The sequence below is a fragment of the Heterodontus francisci genome, chromosome 26 (assembly GCF_036365525.1).
Source record: "Heterodontus francisci isolate sHetFra1 chromosome 26, sHetFra1.hap1, whole genome shotgun sequence".
Taxonomy (NCBI): Eukaryota; Metazoa; Chordata; class Chondrichthyes; order Heterodontiformes; family Heterodontidae; genus Heterodontus; species Heterodontus francisci.
The window spans coordinates 76,585,885-76,608,085 of NC_090396.1; the positions used below are offsets into that span (position 1 = coordinate 76,585,885).

Sequence of the window (22,201 nt, forward strand, 5' to 3'; positions counted from 1 at the left end):
GTTTTGATGGGGGTTGATGGTGGGTTTTGATGGGGCTTTTATGGGGGTTTTATGGGGGTTATGATGGGTTTTGATGGGGGTTTTATGGGGGTTTTGATGGGGGTTGATGGTGGGTTTTGATGGGGCTTTTATGGGGGTTATGATGGGTTTTGATGGGGGTTTTATGGGGGTTATGATGGGTTTTGATGGTGGGTTTTGATGGGGGTTTTATGGGGGTTATGATGGGTTTTGATGGGGGTTGATGGTGGGTTTTGATGGGGCTTTTATGGGGGTTATGATGGGTTTTGATGGGGGTTGATGGTGGGTTTTGATGGGGCTTTTATGGGGGTTATGATGGGTTTTGATGGGGGTTTTGATGGGGGTTGATGGTGGGTTTTGATGGGGCTTTTATGGGGGTTATGATGGGTTTTGATGGGGGTTTTATGGGGGTTTTGATGGGGGTTGATGATGGGTTTTGATGGGGCTTTTATGGGGGTTATGATGGGTTTTGATGGGGGTTGATGGTGGGTTTTGATGGGGCTTTTATGGGGGTTATGATGGGTTTTGATGGGGGTTTTGATGGGGGTTGATGGTGGGTTTTGATGGGGCTTTTATGGGGGTTATGATGGGGGTTTTATGGGGGTTTTGATGGGGGTTGATGGTGGGTTTTGATGGGGCTTTTATGGGGGTTATGATGGGTTTTGATGGGGGTTTTATGGGGGTTTTGATGGGGGTTGATGATGGGTTTTGATTGGCTGTTTGATGGACACTATCCTGAGCCCCTCACTGATCCTGGGACTGGTGTGTGTACCACGTGACCGGTAGCTCTTTCGGGGCGGGGCCAGCAGCTGCCACGTGACTTGTTGCTATGGCGCTGTGCTGCCCGGAGGGGGTCTGGCGGGAGCTGGAGGGGCCGCAGCTGGGCGGAGACTGGCAATTCTACCTGGAGGTGGCAGGGTTCAGTATCTACCGCCTCTACCGCCAGGTAGGGCCCGGGGACAGAGTGGAGGAGCCCGGGGCTGGGCCGGCCGTCACACTGCGGGAGACCGGGGTCGGGTGGGAGTGAGTGAGAGGGAGAGGGAGAGGGTGACGGGGGAGGGTGAGGTGAGGGTGACGGTGAGGGTGAGGGGGAGGGTGAGGGGGAGGGTGAGGTGACGGTGAGGGTGAGGGGGAGGGTGAGGGGAAGGTGAGGGGAGGGTGAGGGTGAGGGGAGGGTGAGGTGAGGGGGAGGGTGAAGGGGAGGGTGAGGGTGAGGGGAGGAGGAGAGTAAGGGTGAGGGGAGGGTGAGGTGACGGTGAGGGGGAGGGTGAAGGTGAGGGGGAGGGTGAGAGTGAGGGGAGGGTGAGAGTGAAGGGGAGGGTGATGGGAGGGTGAGGGTGAGGGGGAGGGGGAGGGTGAGGGGGAGGAGGAGGATGGGGAGAGTGAGGATGGGGAGAGTGAGGGTGGAGAGTGAGGGTGAGGCTGAGAGTGAGGGGGTAGAGGAGGGGAAGGAGAGTGAGGAGGAGAGTGAGAGAGTGTGAAGTGGAGAAGGGGCCATTCTCCACCTGAGATTGCTGCCATTCCTTCTCTCAAAGTAATGTTTAAATGATTGAGTGATAATGTAAATGTTGACTTGTACTTTGACCCGGAAGCAGTCCTTTGTCCTTTATTGAATCTCCAGTCTGTAATTAAAGGTCAGTCTGTACAGGACACCACTTCACACCTTCGGGGTGTTTTACACCGTTTAAACATTTAAACTGTATACCTTGTTAACCCTTCAATGTCTGATGGGTTGTAAATCACACTCCAAGTTTGAAGACTCTTGCACAAGATGTTTGTGGCATTCTGACCCGATTCCCACTGAATGCTTTAAGCAGCAATAGTTTGCTGCCTGATTGTCTGTTTCTTCAAAGAATCAGAGAAAGTTTAAGGCACAGAAAGAGGCCACTTGGCCCATCGTGTCTGTGCTGGCTGAAAAACGATCCACCTATTCTAATCCCACCTTCCAGCATTTGGTCCGTAGCCCTGCAGATTACAGCACTTGAGGTGCATATCCAGACTCCTGAATGAGTTGAGGGTTTCTGCCTCAATTACCCTTTCAGGCAGTGAGTTCCTGACCATCATCACCCTCTGGGTGAAAATGTTTTTCCTCATCTCCCCTCTAATCTTTTGACCAATCACTTTAAATCTATGCCCCCTCGTCACTGACACCTCTGCTAAGGTGAATAGACCCTTCGCCTCCACTCTATCCAGGCCCCTCACAATTTTGCACTTTTCAATCAGATCTCCCCTCACCCTTTTCTGTTCCAAGGAGAACAACCCCAGCCTATCCAATCTTTCCTCATAGCTGCATTTTTCTATTCCTGGCAACATCCTCGTAAATCTCCTCTGTACCCTCTCTAGTACAATTACATCCTTTCTGTAATGAGGTGACCAGAACTGCACACAGTACTCAAGTTGTGGCCTAACCAATGAGTTATACAGTTCCAGCATAACCTCCCTGCTCTTATATTCTATACCTCGGCTAATAAAGGAAAGGATTCCATATGCCTTCTTAACCACTTATCAACCCGTCCTGCTACCTTCAGGGATCTGTGGACATTCACTCCAAGGTCCCTCACTTCCTCTACACTTCTCAGTATTTTCCCATTAATCGTGTATTCCTTTGCCTTGTTTGACCTCCCCAAATACATCACCTCACACTTCTCCAGGTTGAATTCCATTTGCCTTTTTTCTGCCCATCTGACCAGACCATCAATATCTTCCTGTAGCCTACAGCTATCCTCCTCGCTATCTACCACATGGCCAATCTTTGTCGTCTGCAGACTTCTTGATTATGCCCCCTACATTTACATCCAAATCGTTAATATACACCACAAATAGCAGGGGACCCAGTACTGAGTCCTGCGGAACGCCACTGGAAACAGGCCTCCAGTCGCTAAAACACCCGTCAACAATTACCCTTTGTTTCCTACCGCTGAGCCAATTTTGTATCCACCCATGGGACGTGAGGCCAAAGTTGGAGCCTTTGTGGATATGTCATGCACAGCTGATTTACTCAGTATCTAACCTGTTTTTTAAATGTTTTTTATGTCGAGGGAGCCTTTATTCTTCAGGCCCCCCCTTATTTACATTTTATAAAATAACTTTATTAAAATTGAATAAATAAAACAAAAACTCAAATTAAAATGCCATTCTCGGCATCATTGATGCACTCCAGCCCCAACGTTGCCAACTGGTCACGGAAAGCAAACTGGCGGACACCGCATGCTCCTTTTCCAGAGAAACCCGGGCGTGAACTCACCACGGAAAAAGAGCAGGTAATCGGGGTGGATGGACCCCCCCTGACAGACCGCAGTCTAGACTTGTGAATTGCCACCTTGGCCAGGCCCAGGAGCAGACCGACGAGATCCTCCTCCCAGCCCATGCCCCTCCGTACCGGGTGCCCGAAGATCAGGAGTGTGGGGCTGCAGTGCAGCCATAACTTGAGGAGCATCCCCTTCAAATACTCAAACAGGGGCTTCAACCTCACACACTCCATATATACATGGAACACGGACTTGTCCAGGCTACAGGAATGACGGCGTGTACAGCTGGCTGACAAGGGCGAGGAAGTGGAGAGCGTGCAGGAGCAGCCCATACAGGAAACCCCTCCGCAGTATGTGAAATGGCACAGAGGGCATTTCAGAGTGGTGGCTTGTGTTGTGCGGGACCAGCTCCCGAGGAGGGTTACGGGGCCTGGGTCTGATGAGCAGTTCTGGCCGAGCGGGGTTCAGCTTGGCTGGGAGCGCGCCACACTTCCAAGCCCCTTCGTCACCAGTATCGAGGGGTATCCGGGGGTGTCGGCTACTGCTCCGCCCGTCGGTCTGTCCCCAGAGCTGGCCTCCCGGACAGTTGAGACGCTCTCCTCCACCGGGGGAGCGCCGTGACTGGAGGCGACCATGTTCCGGACTCTGAATAGATCCCGGTAAAAGACAGGCAACTCCCTCAGAGAGGCACGGCGAATGGTCTCCGATGGGAGCTGCGTGTCTTGAAGGCAATGCCCCGGCGGAAAAAAATACATCGCCAGTGCACACTATTTGGGAGGACGCTCGACGTACAGGTATCTCTGCAGGGTCCGAAGGCGGAGAGTCGCAGCCTGGGTGCAGATACACACCAGCGACTGGCCGCCCTCCTCAATCGGGAGACTCGGGACCGCAGCAGAGACCCAGTGTTTCCTCTTGCCCCAGAAGAAATCGACGAGTTTCTTCTGGATCTTGGTGGCAAATGTAGGGGGCGGTGTAGAGGGAGCTTTACTCAATCAAACCCCCTTTTTTAAAAAATTCATGTCGAGGGGGCATTTATTCCTCAGGTCCCCTTTATATACATATTTTTTAAAATAACTTTATTAAAAAACAGATAAACAAAAAAACTCAAATTAAAATGCCATTCTTGGCGTCGTCGATGCACTCCAGTCCCTGCGGTGCCCACCGGTCGCGGAAGGCCTCAAGCGTACTGGTGGGCACCGCATGCTCCTTCTCCAGGGACACCCGGGCGCGAACGTAACCGCGGAAGAGGGGCAGGCAATCGGGGAGGACGGACCCCCTGACGGCCCACAGCCTGGACCTGTGAATGGCCACCTTGGCCAGGCCCAGGAGCAGACCGACGAGGAGATCCCCCTCCTGGCCCACGCCCCTCTGCACCGGGTGCCCAAAGATAAGGAGCGTGGGACTGAAGTGCAGCCAGAACTTGAGGAGCAGCCCTTCAAATACTCAAACAGGGGCTGCAACCTCACACACTCTGTATATACGTGGAACGCGGACTCGTCCAGGCCGCAGAAAGCACAGGCGGCCTGGGAGTCCGTGAACCTACTTAAAAGTCAATTGCACGGGACTGCTCTGTGCAACACCCTCCACCCCAGGTCCCCGATGCAAAGGGGGAAGACTCCCGCGTCGAGAGACCTCCATCGGGATTTCCCCTCGCCGCCAGATGGCAACGCGGACCGCCAGGGCGTTTCCGGCCGGCGGGCGAGGAAGTGGAGAGTGTGCAGGAGCAGCCCGTACAGGAAACCCCTCTGCACCAATTGGAATGGCACGGAGGACATTTCCGAGAGGCGGCTCGAGTTGTGCAGGACCGGCTCCCGAGGAGGGTTTCGGGGCCTGGGTCCGATGAGCAGTTCCGGCCAAGCAGGGGTCAGCTCGGCCGGGAGCGCTCCGCACTCCCGAGCCCCCTCGCCACCCGCAGTGAGGGGCGTCCCGGGTGTTTCGGCTATTCCTCCGCCCGCCGGCCCGTCCCCGGAGTTGGCCGCCTGGGCAGCCGAGGCGCGCTCCTCCGTCACTGGGGGAGCGCCCTGACTGGAGGTGACCATGTTCGAGACTTGGAATAGATCCCGGTAAAAGACAGGTAACTCCCTCAGAGAGGCGCGGCTAACGGACTCCACCGGGAGCTGCGTGTCGTCTTGAAGGCAGTGACACTGGCGGAAAAAATACGTCGCCAGCGCACACCATCCGGGAGGACGCTCGACGCACAGGTATCTCTGCAGGGTCCGAAAGCGGAGAGTCGCAGCCTGGGCGCGGATGCACACCAGCGACTGGCTGCCCTCCTCGATCGGGAGACTCAGGACCGCGGCAGAGACCCAGTGTTTCCTCTTGCCCCAGAAGAAATCGACGAGTTTCTTCTGGATCTTGGTGGCAAATGCAGGGGGAAGTGTAGAGGGAGCTTTACTCTGTATCTAACCCCGTGCTGTACCTGTCCTGGGAGTGTTTGTTGGAGACAGTGTAGTGGTAATAGAATGGAAAAATGTTCCAGTTTTCAGCGTTTATCTGTATTGCTTTGCTGAGCACAACAGACATTAAACAGGAAAGAAGTTGGAGGACTAGTAAGGATATAGTAGGCCGGTGCAGTGGTTAGCACCGCAGCCTCACAGCTCCAGCTACCCGGGTTCGGTTCTGGGTACTGCCTGTGCGGAGTTTGCAAGTTCTCCGTGTGACCGCATGGGTTTCTGCCAGGTGCTCCAGTTTCCTCCCACTGCCAAAGACTTGCAGGTTGATAGTTAAATTGGCCATTGTAAATTGCCCCTTGTGTAGGTAGGTGGTAGGAGAATGGTGGGGATGTGGTAGGGAATATGGGATTAATGTAGGAGTAGTATAAATGGGTGGTTGTTGGTCAGCACAGACTCGGTGGGCTGAAGGGCCTGTTTCTGTGCTGTATAACTCTAGGACTCTACAATTATTTCATGGTTCTAAGAATTGATGAGTTAAATTTTGTGTACATTGGAGAAAGAGACAAGCTGAGTACTTGAGGCAATTTGTATTCAATAATAATTGAAAAAGCAGCCAAGAGACACATTAAGTGTTTGAACTGTGTGTTCTGGATTTGTGTTAATTAATGGTGAGCAGCTGTGGAGAGACCAGGAGTTCTAGTTTAACGTTGTATAGCTGTTTTATTTGTAGAGGAACATGGAAGCTGGCAGGAGACGAGTTTGTTTGTAGCGTTGCTGGAAAATTGGAGAAGTTGGTCCAGGCCATTGGCAGGCTATCATCATTTGTGGAGAGTGGTGCAGAGAGACATTCCCACAGAAACGAGGAGTGGCTGAGATGGAGCTGAGGGGAAGTGCTTTGAAAGCTAATGATTTACCCTGCTTATGTCTCTGTGATAGAACTGCTGAAAAAGCTGGGAGAAAGCTTCATGATTGGCATTGTACCACACTCTGACAGTCAGTGTGGTACCTGAAATACCCTCCATTGGCTCTGCGGGTTCATGATCAATCCCTCTCCTGCATGGCACACCATATGCAATTGCTTAACCGTTTTTGATCAGATCCCACCAAGTAGAAGGGTCACTGGTCACTTAGGCTGCAGAGAAGATGACATGTTCTGCTCGGGGTAATGGTGCAGGAATGTTCAACAGGAAGGAAATGGTTCGCATATACTCAGAATGAGGTGGTTTCAGGTCAGATTCTTCATTGTGAATGTAATATTTCATTTGGCTGTGCACTGACACTGTAGGAAGCATATAAAGAAACATAGGAGCTGGAGTAGGCCATGTGGCCCTTTGGCCTGCTTCGCTATTCAATAAGATCATGACAGATATAGCTCAACTCCACGTTCCTGCACCATTCCCATTGTTAATTGTATATTGTGTTTAATTGTATGCAGATGGTGGGCATTAACTTGGTCCACCCGAGCCCCTAGAAGAACGTAATAGGAGCAGGAGTAGGCCTTTTGGCCCCTTACGTCTGCCCCACCATTCAATAAGATCATGGCTGATCTGATATAAAAGCAAAATACTGCGGATGCTGGAAATCTGAAATAAAAACAAGAAATGCTGGAACCACTCAGCAGGTCTGGCAGCATCTGTGAAAAGAGAAGCAGAGTTAACCCTAACGTGACCCTTCTTCGGAACTGACAAATATTAGAAAAGTCACAGGTTATAAGCAAGTGAGGTGGGGGTGGGGCAAGAGATAACAAAGGAGGTCTAGATTGGACCAGGCCACATAGCTGACCAAAAGGTCACGGAGCAAAGGCAAACAATATGTTAATGGTGTGTTGAAAGACAAAGCATTAGTACAGATTAGGTATTAATACACTGAATATTGAACAGCAGCAGGTGCAAACCTGAAAAAAAACAGTGGGTAAGCAAACTGAACAAACTAAATGCAAAAAAAAAGATGGTGAAAAATGTGAAAAAGAATGTAAAAAAAAAAGGAAGGAAAAAAACTAAAAATGAAAGTAAAATGGGGGGCTGTCATGCTCTGAAATTATTAAACTCAATGTTCAGTCCGGCAGGCTGTAGTGTGCCTAATTGGTAAATGAGATGCTGTTCCTCGAGCTTGCGTTGATGTTCACTGGAACACTGCAGCAATCCCAGGACAGAGATGTGAGCATGAGAGCAGGGGGGAGTGTTGAAATGGCAAGCAACCGGAAGCTCAGGGTCCTGCTTGCGGACTGAGCGGAGATGTTCCGCAAAGCGGTCACCCAGTCTGCGCTTGGTCTCCCCAATGTAGAGGAGACCACACTGTGAGCAGTGAATACAGTATACTACATTGAAAGAAGTACAAGTAAATCGCTGCTTCACCTGAAAGGAGTGTTTGGGGCCTGGGATAGTGAGGAGGTAAATGGGCAGGTATTACACCTCCTGCGATTGCAGGGGAAGGTGCCATGGGACGGGGACGAGGTGGTGGGGGTAATGGAGGAGTGGACCAGGGTGTCGCGGAGGGAATGATCCCTTCGGAATGCTGACAGGGGAAGGGAGGGGAAGATGCGACTGGTAGTGGCATCACGCTGGAGGTGGCGGAAATGGCGGAGGATGATCCTTTGGATATGGAGGCTGATGGGGTGAAAAGTGAGGACAAGGGGAACCCTGTCACGGTTCTGGGAGGGAGGGGAAGGGGTGAAGGTAGAGGTGCGGGGAATGGGCCGAACACGGTTGAGGGCCCTGTCAACCACAGTGGGGGGAAATCCTCGGTTGAGGAAAAAGGAGGTCATATCAGAAGCAACGTCATGGAAGGTAGCATCATCAGAGCAGATGCGTCGGAGACGGAGAAACTGGGAGAATGGAATGGAGTCCTTACAGGAGGTAGGGTGTGAAGAAGTGTAGTCGAGGTAGCTGTGGGAGTCGGTTATTTTTTCTTCCTTTTTTTTTACGTTCTTTTTTACATTTTTCACACCTCATTTATCTAAATTCTAATGAGTATTGACCCAACCTGCTCAACCTTTCCTCACAACAACACCTTCATCTCAGGAATCAGCTGAGTGAACCTTCTCTGAACTGTCTCCAATGCAAGTATATCCCTTCATAAATAAGGAGACAAAACTGTGTGGGCGGCGCAGTGGTTAGCACCGCAGCCTCACAGCTCCAGTGACCCGGGTTCAATTCTGGGTACTGCCTGTGTGGAGTTTGCAAGTTCTCCCTGTGTTTGCGTCGGTTTCCTCCCACATGCCAAAGACTTGCAGGTTGATAGGTAAATTGGCCTTAGCAATTGCCCCTAGTATAGGTAGGTGGTAGGGAAATATAGGGACAGATGGGGATGTGGTAGGAATATGGAATTAGTGTAGGATTAGTATAAATGGGTGGTTGATGGTCGGCACAGACTCGGTGGGCCGAAGGGCCTGTTTCAGTGCTGTATCTCTAAACTAAACTAAAACTAAACTAAACAATACTCTAGGTGTGGTCTCACCAATGCCCTGTGCAATTATAGCAAGGCTTCCCTACTTTTATACTCCATCCCCTTACAATAAATGCCAACATTCCATTTGTCTTCCTAAGTACTGCACATTGTCCCTGCATGCTAACATTTTGTGTTTCGTGTACAAGGACGCCCAGATCCCTCTGAACCGCAGCATTCTGCAGTCTCCATGTTAAAAAAAAACAACAAATCTGCTTTTCTATTCTTCCCACCAAAGTGGACAACCTCACATTTTCCCACATTATACTCCATCTGCCAAATGTTTGCCCACTCGCAACCTATCTATATCCCTTTGCAGACTTTTTGTGTTCTCACAGCTTGCTTGCTTACTTTTGTATTATCAGATTTGTCTGCAATAGTCAATCCTTTCATCCAAGTTATTAAAAAAGATTATAAATAGTTGAGGCCTCAGCACTGATCCCTGTGGCACCTCGCTTGTTATAGTTTGCCAATCTGAAAATTCCCCATTTATCCCGACTCTATTTCCTGTTAGTTCAATAGACACAAACTGAATCTGTGGTGGGTGGGGTTAGGAGCTGCTTGCTTGTAATCTGTAACTGTGTAAATGCTTATAAAATTGCGTGAAGATTGGCTCCAGTTATATCCTTCACCAACTGGCTTTCTGGAATACACCCATATCCCTTAATTTTCTTAGGTCCCAAAAATCTATCGATCTCAGACTTGAATATACTCAACTCAGCGTGCACAGCTGTCTGTGGTAAAGAATTTGAGATCAGTAATGCTTCGAGTGAAGAAACTTCTTATGTCAGTTTGAAATGGCCAACCCCTTATCCTGTGACTGTGACCCTGTGTTTTAGATTCTCCAGCCAGAGGCAACGACCTCTCAGCATTTACCCTGTCAAGCTCCTTAATTTTATATTTCAATTTGATCATCTCAGCAAACAAATAACTTATATTTATATCGAACTTTTAATGTAATGCTCAACTATCACCAGTAACCTGTCTCTAGATGCAGAAATCAACAAGAGCATGGGTAAGGCTTCCACTGCTATGTCCAGACTGGCCAAGAGAGTGTGGGCAAATGGCGCACTGACACGGAACACAAAAGTCCGAGTGTATCAGGCCTGTGTCCTCAGTACCTTGCTCTATGGCAGCGAGGCCTGGACAACGTATGCCAGCCAAGAGCGATGTCTCAATTCATTCCATCTTCGTTGCCTGCGGAGAATACTTGGCATCAGGTGGCAGGACCGTATCTCCAACACAGAAGTCCTTGAAGCGGCCAACACCCCCAGCTTATACACACTACTGAGTCAGCGGCGCTTGAGATGGCTTGGCCATGTGAGCCGCATGGAAGATGGCAGGATCCCCAAAGACACATTGTACAGCGAGCTCGCCACTGGTATCAGACCCACCGGCCGTCCATGTCTCCGCTATAAAGACGTCTGCAAACGCGACATGAAATCGTGTGACATTGATCACAAGTCGTGGGAGTCAGTTGCCAGCATTCGCCAGAGCTAGCGGGCAGCCATAAAGACAGGGCTAAATTGTGGCGAGTTGAAGAGACTTAGTAGTTGGCAGGAAAAAAGACAGAGGCGCAAGGGGAGAGCCAACTGTGCAACAGCCCCGACAAACAAATTTCTCTGCAGCACCTGTGGAAGAGCCTGTCACTCCAGAATTGGCCTTTATAGCCACTCCAGGCGCTGCTTCACAAACCACTGACCACCTCCAGGCGCGTATCCATTGTCTCTCGAGACAAGGAGGCCCAAAAGGAAAAAGGAATGTAATAAAACATCCCAAGGCGTTTCACGGGAGCATTACAAAACAAAATGACACCGAGCCACATAAGGATATATCCAGTCAGATGACCAAAAGCTTTGTCAAAGAGGTAGGCTTTAATGAGTGTCTTAAAGGGGGAAAGCAAGGTAGAGTGGTGTAGGGAGGGTCTTCCAGAGCTTTGGGCCTAGGCAACTGAAGGCATGGCCACCAATGCAGGAGGGATTAAAATCAGTGCTGCACAAGAGGCCAAAATTAGAGGAGTGCAGATATCTTGGAGGGTTGTGGGGCTGCAGGAGATTAGAGATAGGGAGGGGGTAAGGCCATGGAGGGATTTGAAAACAAGGGTGAGAATTTTAAAATCAAGATGTTGCTTGACTGGGAGCCAATGTAGGTCAGCGAGCACAAGGGTGGTAGGGGAATGGGACTTGGATTGAGTTAAGGTATGGGCAGCAGAGTTTTGGATGACTTGAAGCTATGACTCTTATCTGAAAAGAATGTGCAGGGTTACGGGGAAAAGGCAGGGGAATGGCATTGGGTGAATTGCTCATTCAGCGAGCTAGTGCAGACACGATGGACTGAATGGCCTCCTCCTGTGCTGTAGTGATTCTGTGAAATTTTCTAAACTCTCAATTCTTCTAAACTCCAGGGAATAATGGCCTAGTCTTCTCAATCTCTCCTCATTGGACATTCCCCTCATATTTGTTAATAGTGCGTTTATCTGCTGCTAACCCACTGTCATTATCTGATGGTATCATTCATATGGCTTTTTTGATAGTTGGCGAAAAGCTCTCACACCCTGTGATTCTGCTGCTGTGCTTGGTACAACTGGACCTTATCTGGAGCTGGTGCTGCTTTCTCATCCTGTGGGATTTCAGCAGTGCTGGCTTCCAGTCTGGTGAGGACTGCATGACCCTTTTCAACTTTCTGTTTCTGTATTTTTCAGGAATCGTGCCTTTATGAATACAAGATCTATGGAACGTTTTCAGATTGCAGTCCAGAGTTGTATGTGGCTGTGTACATGGATCTGGAATATAGGAAGCAATGGGATAATTATGTGAAAGGTTGGTTCGCAGTGTTTACTGTATTGGTGGTGTTTCAAGGACAGCTTGCCTTGTTTTCTCAAACTGAAGAGACTACTGTAGAATACACAAGTCCAGGCTCTTAATGGCTGCTCTTCAAAACATTAGGTACCTTGTGTGGTACCAAGCCACATCTACCTGGAAACTTCCACATTTCTTCAACTGCATGTTCCTGAGCTATGAAAGGGGAGGCAATAGGAGTGGTCCTGCTCCTGATCACTGTCCACTAATCTCTGCTGAAATATATAACAATAGGGTAAGGTCAGAATTGGGTCATCAGTCATTGTCTAGTCTCGAGTGTGAACAAGGTACAACAGATGCTAGTATCTGTGGAACTCGAACCAAGAGAGAAGACACCACCTTCAGGAGAGGAGAGGGGTGTGATAGCATAGTGGTAATGGACTAGTAATTCAGAGGCCCGGGCTGATGCTCCAGAGAAGTGAATTCAAATCCCACTCCGGCAGCTGGAGGAATTTAAATTCAATTAATTAATCTGGAATAAAATGCTCGTCTCATTAATAATCATGAAATGACTGGATTGTCGTAAAAACCCATCTGGTTCATTAATGTCCTTTAGGGAAGGAAATCTGCCGTCCTTACCCAGTCTCCCTGCATGTGACTCCAGACCCACAGCGATGTGGTTGACTCTTAACTGCCCTCTGAAATGGCCTAGCAAGACACTCAGTTGTATCAAACCACTACAGAAAAGTCAGATGGTCCATCTGATATCAATCTAGGCACCAAAAATGACACAGGCACACCTTGTCTGGTTGATCCTGGTCCTCCTAACTAACATCTGGAGGTTTGTGCCAAAATTGGGAGAGTTGTCCAATAGACTAGTCAAGCAACAGCCTGACATAGTCACACTCGTACCTTACTGCCAATGTCCCAGACTCCTCCTCCACTAGAGGTGGCGGTGCAGTGGTATACATTTGGGAGGGAATGGCCCTGGGCATCCTCCACATTGACTCCAGACCCCATGAGTCTCATGGCATCAAGTCAAACATGGGCAAGGCAACCTCCTGCTGATCACCACCTACTGCCCCCTCCAGCCAATGAATTATTGCTCTTCCATGTTGGACACCACTTGGAAGAGGCACAGAATGCACAGTATTGGTAGAAGAGACCATCTCACATTCCTTGTCTCCGTCTTCACACTGAGGGCACCCTCCATTGTGTTTTTAAAAATTCTTTCATGGGATGTGAATGTCATTACTCATCCCTAATTGCCCTTGAGAAGATGGTGGTGAGCCGTCTTGAACTGTTGCAGTCCATGTGATGTAGGTACACCCACAGTGCCTTTTTCCATAGCAGCTTGATACAATTGAGTGCACGGCTTGCTAGGCCATTTCAGAGGGCAGTTAAGAATCAACCTCTTTGTTGTGGATCTGGAATCACGTGGAGGTTAGACTAGGTAAGAATGGCAGATTTCCTTCACTGAATTACATTAGTGAACCAGATGGGTTTTTACAACAATCCGGTCGTTTCATGTTCAATTAATAAATAAATAGAAATAAAATGGGTTTAAATTCTAGCTGTCATGGTAGGATTTGAGCTCATGCTTCCAGAGCATTAGTGCAGGCCTCTGGATAACTCATCCAGTAACATTACCGCTTTGCTGATGTCCCCCTAACGATGAGTATTGGGTGTCTGTTAGTGATTTATGTGTCCTACACTGTCCTTGTATTTGCGTCATGACTAAGACCACTCATTTCCACCCTGTAACATCGTTCAACTTAGCCCCTGCCTCAGTTCATCTAGTGCTGAAACCCTCATCCAAGCTTTTATCTCTAAACTTGACTATTCCAATGCTCTCCTGTCTGGCCTCCCATCTTCCACCCTCCATGAACCTGAAGACATCCAAATTCTGCCTGTGTCCAAACTCTCAATAAGTCTTGTTCACCCATCATCCCTGTGCTTTGGTGATCTACATTGACTCCCTGTTAAGCAATGCCTCAATTTGAAAATTCTCATTCTTGTTTTCAAGTTCCTCCATTTCCTTGCCCCTCCCTATCTCTGTAATTTTCCCCAGTGTTACAACCCTCATTGGAGAGGCTAAGTGACTGAGCAAAGATTTAGCAGATGGAATACAATGTGGAGAAATGTGAGGTTATCCACTTTGGTAGGAAAAACAGAAATACAGAGTATTTCTTAAACGGTGAGAGGCTGGGAAGTGTTGAACTTCAAAGGGACTTGGGTGTCCTTGTTCATGTGTCACTGAAAGCTAACATGTAGGTACAACAAGCAATTAAGGCAGCAAATGGTATATTGGCCTATTACGAGGGGTTCGGTCCTCGGGGCCCCAACTATTTACAATCTATATAAATGACTTGGATGCAGGGATAGAAGGTACTATAGCCAAATTTACAGATGACACTAAAATAGGTGGGTAAGCAATAAAGAAATAAGAAATTTATAAATGGATATGGATAGGTTAGATAAATGGGCCAAAATTTGGCAGATGGATTTTAACGTGGATAAGTGTGAGGTTATCCATTTTGGTCGGAAGAATAGAAAGGCAAATTATTATCTAAATGGAGAGAAACTTCAGAATGCTTCGGTGCAGAGGGATCTGGGTGTCCTCGTGCATGAATCACAGAAAACTAGTATGCAGGTGCAGCAGGTAATAAGGAAGGCAAATGGAATTTTGGCATTTATTGCTAAAGGAATAAAGTATAAAAGTTGGGATAAAAACAAGAAATGCTGGAACCACTCAGCAGGTCTGGCAGCATCTGTGAAAAGAGAAGCAGAGTTAACGTTTCGGATGAAGAAGGGTCACTGACCCGAAACGTTAACTCTGCTTCTCTTTTCACAGATGCTGCCAGACCTGCTGAGTGGTTCCAGCATTTCTTGTTTTTATTTCAGATTTCCAGCATCCGCAGTATTTTGCTTTTATAAAAGTTGGGAAGTGTTGCTGCAACTGTACAAGGCATTGGTGAGAGCGCACCTGGAGTATTGCGTGCAGTTTTGGTCCCCTTACTTGAGAAATTATATAGTTGCATTGGAGGCAGTTCAGAGGAGGTACACTAGATTGATTCCAAGGATGAGGGATTTGTCTTATGAAGAGAGAATGAGCAGTTTAGGTCTTTACTCTCTGGAATTTAGAAGAATGAGAGGAGATCTAATTGAGGTATATAAGATGATTAAGGGGGTTGACAAAGTAGACGTAGAGAGAATGTTTCCTCTTGTGGGGCAATATAGAACAAGAGGTCATAGTTTTAGGATAAGGGGTAGCAGATTTAAAACAGGTGAGGAGAAATTACTTCTCTCAAAGGGTCGTGAGTCTGTGGAATTCACTACCCCAGAGTGCGGTGGATACCGGGACATTGGGTAAATTTAAGGAGGAGATAGACAGATTTTTATTTAGTAATGGGTTGAAGGGTTATGGAGAACGGGCAGGAAAGTGGAGTTGTTGCTGAGATGAGATCAGCCATGATTGTATTGAATGGCGGAGCAGGTTCGAGGGGCTGAATTGCCTACTCCTCCTTGTGCTCTTGTTTGAGTATAGGAGTAAAGATATCTTACTGCCATTATATAGAGTCTTGATGAGACTGCACCTGGAGTATTGTGTACAGTTTTGGTCTCCTTACCCAAGGAAAGATAGACATGCCGTAGAGGGAGTGCAACGGAGGTTCACCAAACTATTTCCTGGGATGAAGGGATTGTCCTATGAGGAAAGATTAAATAGACTGGGCCTTTATTCTCTGGAGTTTAGAAGAGTAAAAGGTGATCTCATTCAAACGTACAAAATTCTGACAGGGCTCGACAGGGTTAATGCAGGAAGGATGTTTCACCTGGCTGGGGAGTGTAGAACCAGGGGGCACAGTATCAGAATAAGGAGAAAGGCCATTTAGGACTGAGATGAGGAGGAAGTTCCTCACTGAGGTTGGTGAATCTTTGGAATTCTCTGTCCCAGAGGGCTGTGGAGGCTCAGTCATTGAGTATGTTCAAGACCGAGATCGTTGGATTTCTACATATTAAAATCATCACAGGATACGGGGATGGTGCAGGAAAATGGTGTTGAAGTGAAAGATCAGCCATGATCACATTGATCAGCGGAGTGGGCTCGAAGGGCTGAATGGCCTACTCCTACTCTTATTATGTTCTTATATCTGCGCTCCACCAATTCTGGCCTTTTGTGCATCCCCAATTTTAATCGCTCCACCATTGGCGGCTGTGCCTTCAGCTGTCTAGGCCCTGAGCTCTGCAGTTCCCGCCCTAAACCCCTCCACCTCGCTTTCCAACTTTACAGCGCTCCTTCCTAACCAAGGTTCTGGCCACCTGACCTCATATCTCCTTATATGGCTTGGTGTCAAATGAAGTGCAGTGTGTTGTACACCGTAAGCGTTGTGAAGTCACTGACTTTAAATGATCAGGATGTAAACAAATATTCAGTATGTAATTTAGTATTGTGTGTATTGCTCAGTATTTTCAAAGGCGGGCAATTTTCTCAGCTGGTACTGCTTCTCCGTCCGTCCGTCCGTTAGAATTGCGGCGCAGTGGGAGCAGCTCCGAGGAAATTCCCGGCTGAGATGTTTTGATGTAGTTCTTTGTTTAAACAGCTGCACTACATCTGTGAGCTTTACTGAACTACAGGTCAGGCAATCTTTATACAATCATTTTCTTTCCACTTTCTCTGTGTGATGTTGAAGACTCCTCTGGTGTGTGGTGTGGTGGGGTCGGGGGGAGGGGGTCGGGGGTGGTAACATGTCTTTTTTTATATTGCAGACTATTTGTGTTTTAAAACAACCAGCCCAGGAAATTCCTGGGAAGTTCCACCCTGTGCAGACAGCACTGAGATTTTCTGCCTGTTAACTTTTTTGGGGGGATATTCTCTCTAGTAACCTGAGTGATGTTTGACCAGTTACACAGGGTGAAATGGTTTTTGGGATAAAGTGTTGTTTGTATTATCAGCCTTCATCTTCGCTGTCCAGCCACCTGACCTTTCTAACTGATGACTTTGGCCTGTTCAGCAGTGTTTCCCATTCCAGCTGGTCCAGTGTAGCTGTGCACACACGAATGTCAATGGATTGGCAATCACACATACTACTGCAGTTATACACAGCTGATTAAGTTCCCCTCCAGATCTGATGAAACATTTCAGGATGAGATGTTCTCAGAGCAATGCTCCCATTCCATGATCAAATGCTAGAAACCGAAGGTTGATGAAAATGAACTATATTAAAATGATTAAAACAAAGTATTACTTGGATCCAAAAACCTGTTTACTGTACTGCTTCAGGGTTTGTTTTCTGTGTTTAATTTATTTGTGGGCTGCTTGCAGTGTGGTCTCCTTCGGAACACCACCTTCAGGTAATGTTCATTTCTGTCTAACCCCTTGTCTGGTTATCACTAGATTAGCTGAGACATTTTGTACTTGTTTGAGTACTGTAGATTAGGTCATGAGTAATGTGAAAACTTCTTAAACAATGTTTTTACATAGAATGTGCAGCACAGTAACACATCATTCAGCCCGTTAGATCCATCCCAGTCTTTATGTTCCACAGGAGCCTCCTCCTACCTTACTTCATCCCATTTTATCAGCATCTTCTATTCCTTTTTCCCTCTGGCGTTTATCTAGCTTTCCCTTCAATGTATCTATGCTATTAGCCTCAACTACTCCCTGTGGTAGTGAGTTCCACATTCTCACCACTCTCTGGGTAAAGAGGTTTCTCCTGAATGCCTTCTTGGATTTATTAGTGGCTATCTTCTATTTATAGCCCCTGGGGCGGCACAGTGGCGCAGTGGTTAGCACTGCAGCCTCACAGCTCCAGCAACCCGAGTTCGGGTCTGGGTACTGCCTGTTCGGAGTTTGCAAGTTTTCCCTGTGACTGCATGGATTTCCGCCAGGTGCTCTGGTTTCCTCCCACAGCCAAAGACTTGCAGGTTGATAGGTAAATTAGCCATTGTAAATTGCCCCTAGTGTAGGTAGGTGGTAGGAAAACAGTAGGGATGTGGTAGGGAATATGGGATTAATGTAGGATTAGTATAAATGGGTGGTTGTTGGTCGGCACAGACTCGGTGGGCCGAAGGGCCTGTTTCAGTGCTGTATCTCTCTGTGACTCTAGTTCTGGTCTCCCTCACAATTGAGAGCATCTTCTCTATTTCTGCTACATAAAAACTCTTGGGTTTTAAAGAACAAACAATACGTTTGCTAAGGTTGAATTAGCTCATTCATCTCAACAATATGTGTTTGAATCCAGCCTCCGCTGGTTGGATGAGAGTTTTGGATGATCACTTCCCAAAGGGTGCAGACCCATAGATCAAAGCTGCTCATAACATCCCATTAAACTGGTAGTTGAAGGATGCACTGCTTTACAATGGGAGTGCTCTTCTAAGTTTGGGATTAAAGCACACGATTGAAACAGATCAGATCAGCCATGATCTCATTGAATGGCAGAACAGGCTCGAGGGACTGAATGGCCTCCCTATGTCCCTATGAAAGTATAGGGGGACCTTTACTGTCTATCTAATCCAGAGATTAAAAAGTGTCGATGTACAAAGGGACCTGGGTGTCCTCGTCAATAAGTCACTGAAAGCTAACATGCAGGTGCAGCAAGCATTAGGAAGGCTAATGGTATGCTAGCCTTTATTGCAAGAGGATTTGAGTACAGGAGTAGTGAAGTCCTGCTTCAGTTGTACAGAACCTTGGTTAGACCGCACCTGGTGTACTGCGTGTAGTTTTGGTCCCCTTACCATAGGAAGGATATTATTGCTATAGAGGGAGTGCCACGAAGGTTCACCAGACTTGTTCCCGGGATGGCGGGACTGTCCTATGAAGAGAGATTGGGGAAACTGGGCCTGTATTCTCTAGAGTTTCGAAGAATGAGAGGTGATCTCATTGAAACCTACAAAATACTTAAAGGGATAGACAGGTAGATGCAGGTAAGATGTTTCCCCTGGTTGGAGAGTCTAGAACCAGGGGACACAATTTCAAAATAAGGGGGAAGCCACTTAGGACAGAGATGAGGAGAAATTTCTTTACTCAGAGGGTTGTGAATCTTTGGAATTCTCTACCCCAGAGGGCTGTGGAAGCTCAGTCATTGAGTATCTTTAAAGCAGAGATTAACAGATTTCTAAATACCAATGACATAAAGGGATATGAGGATAGTGTGGGAAAAGACATTGAAGTGGATGATCAGCCATGATCGTATTGAATGGTGGAGCAGGCTCAAAGGACTGAATGGCCTACACCTACGTTCCTCTGCTGTACCTGTCCTGGGAGTGTTTGATGGGACAGTGTAGAAGGGAGCTTTACTCTGTATCTAACCCCGTGCTGTACCTGTCCTGGGAGTGTTTGATGGGACAGTGTAGAAGGGAGCTTTACTCTGTATCTAACCCCATGCTGTACCTGTCCTGGGAGTGTTTGATGGGGACAGTGTAGAGGGAGCTTTACTCTGTATCTAACCCCATGCTGTACCTGTCCTGGGAGTGTTTGATGGGGACAGTGTAGAGGGAGCTTTACTCTGTATCTAACCCCATGCTGTACCTGTCCTGGGAGTGTTTGATGGGACAGTGTAGAGGGAGCTTTACTCTGTATCTAACCCCATGCTGTACCTGTCCTGGGAGCGTTTGACGGGTCAGTCTAACAATTTTTGATCGGAGATTGGTTTCCCTTCACTGATGAGCTGAGGCCTTGCACTCTATAGGGATTTGGTTATTTTAGTTAAACGTCATTACATTCTCAGTGCTTTGTTTTGCTTTTTTTAATTAGTGCAGCCCTTCCCCTTCCCTACAGGAACGCCTAGTTGGTTTCAAACTGTCTATTTTAATGCAAAGCATATTGCAGAACTATTCTTTTTATGTTACTTGGTAGTGTGTTATAAAAGGATTTAGATTTTTTTATGTTGTGGCCTCTTTCCCCCATAGGCCAGGCGGTCCCAGGTTCCATCCGACTGTGCGTGAACTAATTTCAGGGATAGTGTACGGGTACTGGGATTAGTTTGTCATGAGTCAAGTTATGTAGGGGAAAAATGACTGGAGTTGTTCAGGGTAAGTGTTGGGGGAGAACAAAATGGGACTAGCCTGTGATGCTCCTGCCAATTAAATGGCCTGCTGTGTATTATGCCCTGTTGGGAGATTACTGGAGGGCATTTTCAGCTGCTTCATCAATGACCTTCCTTCCACCACAAGGTCAGAAGTGGGGATGTTCACTGATTAGACAGTGATTCACAACTCCTCAAGTACTGAAACATTCTGTGTCCACATGCAGCAAGACCTGGACAATATCCAGGCTTGGGCTAATAAGTGGCAAGTAACATTCGTGCCACTCATGCCAGGCAATGACCATTGCAGCAGGAGAGAATCTAACCATCTCCCGTTGACATTCAATGACATTACCACCACTGAATCCCCCACTATCAACATTCTGGGGGTTACCATTGACCAGAAACTGAACTGGAGTAGCCATATAAATACTCTGGCTACAAGAGCAGGTCAGTGACTGGAAATTCAGTGGCGAGTAACTCACCTCTTGACTCCCCAAAGCTTGTCCACCATCAACTAGGCACAAGTCAGGAGTGTGATGGAATACTCTCCACTTGCCTGGATGGGCGCAGCTCCAATAACGTTCAAGAAACTTGACACCATCCAGGACAAAGCAGTCCGCTTGATTGGCACCTCATCCACCACCGTAAACATTCACTCCCTCCACCACCGACGCACAGTGACAGCAGTGTGTACCATCTACAAGATGCACTACAGCAACTTACCAAGGCTCCTTAGACAGCACCTTCCAAACCCGCAACCTCTTCCACGTAGAAGGACAAGGGCAGCAAATGCATGGGAACACCACCACCTGCAAGTTCCCCTCCAAGTCACACACCATCCTGACTTGAAACTATATCGCCGTTCCTTCACTGTCACTGGGTCAAAATCCTGGAACTCCCTTCCTAACAGCACTGCGGGTGTACCTACCCCACATGGACTGCAGCGGTTCAGGAAAGCAGCTCACCACCACCTTATCGAGGACAATTGGAGCAACAAATGCTGGCCTAACCAACGACGGCTACATCCCCTGAAAGAATTTTTTAAAAAGGCTGGTGCCTGTGGTCCTACACCCTGGAATGTGAATCGGGAGGAGGTGGGGGTGAAGTTAAATGGACAGAAGCACCGATATTAATGGTGTAGCTACATGCTGATGCTCAGAGAAATTGATGTTAGTTTAATATTAAACATTCAATCTTTTCTTTTACTCTGCAGAGCTTTGTGAGCAGGATTGTGATGGGCGGAAGGTGATTTATTGGGAAGTCAAATACCCATTCCTTATGTCCAACCGAGATGTATCCTTTCCAGTGTTGGAGTGTCCTGTTTGTTTTTCTAACTGCAGTGCCGAGGAGTCTAGCAGGGTGGAGGGGTACTGTGTGGGGAGTTCAGATTTCTTTGGAGTTAGAGTTATTGTTTTCTCAGTTGTTTTGAGAAAGTGGTTTGTTGCCAGTGAAATGTTGAAGTTTTATTCACTGTTTGAATGTGACCTCAGTCACCTTCTGAATTCATGTGATAAATGCTTTAATGCAGCAAGATATTGGGATCCACTATATCCCTGAGCATCTCATTAATTCTCGATGTGGATTGCTGCTGAGCTGCCTTTGTTGTTGTGTGTATCAGACTTGCAAACAATGGAAAGTAATTGTTATCTCTCAGACATCAGCTTCAATGTTTTGCAGAAAAAGCAAGGTAAAGATGCAGGGAGTTGTTTTGATCTGGAATGCACTGCCTGAAAGGGAATTGGAAAAATAAGTTGTAGGGCTCTGGGAACATAGGGTAATGTGGCTAATTGTATAGCTCTTTCAAAGAGCTATCACAGGCACGATGGGCCGAATAGCCACTCCTGTGCCGTATGATTCTATTTCTGGTTGTTTTTAGTGACACTTCAATGCTGTAGACATTGAAACATTGAAGCTCTTAAAACAAAGGTTTGTGCTTCCTGTTGGGTGTACCACCTGTTGCTTGTCTCATTGCATTGTCTGCTAGTCTCCTGTCAGGTGTGCTCTGTTGCCTTGCACAGGGAACGTGCCTAAGGGTCTGTACTGATTTTCTGGCCGTCTCCCTGGGGACTAAATACGCAGCCTTGGTCTGACGGCTTCATCCAGTGACTTGGAGGCCCTCTCAGGACTTGTGATTTGGAAGTCACAGAACTTGTGCTCTCCTCAGCATCTTGCAAAGCTAATCTAATGTGGGAGTCAAGAGTGGGGCAGTGGTGCCACAAAGTGATGAGACGTGGCTGCCTATCTGTCTGTGGTTTTGCCCTGCCATGCCATGC

At 47.6% G+C, this 22,201-nt stretch overlaps 1 protein-coding gene across 1 annotated transcript in view; it reads left to right on the top strand.

Annotated features, from left to right (window-relative positions):
- The first annotated feature begins 824 nt into the window (after positions 1-824).
- The window catches only part of pctp (phosphatidylcholine transfer protein), a 38,795-nt gene continuing 17,418 nt past the window's right edge, over positions 825-22,201 (top strand). The window contains exons 1-3 of the mRNA XM_068058619.1: positions 825-964; positions 11,805-11,922; positions 21,142-21,221. Of these exons, the coding sequence (XP_067914720.1) occupies positions 848-964; positions 11,805-11,922; positions 21,142-21,221 (315 nt within the window). The 5' untranslated portion in view covers positions 825-847. The remainder of the gene's footprint in view (positions 965-11,804; positions 11,923-21,141; positions 21,222-22,201) is intronic.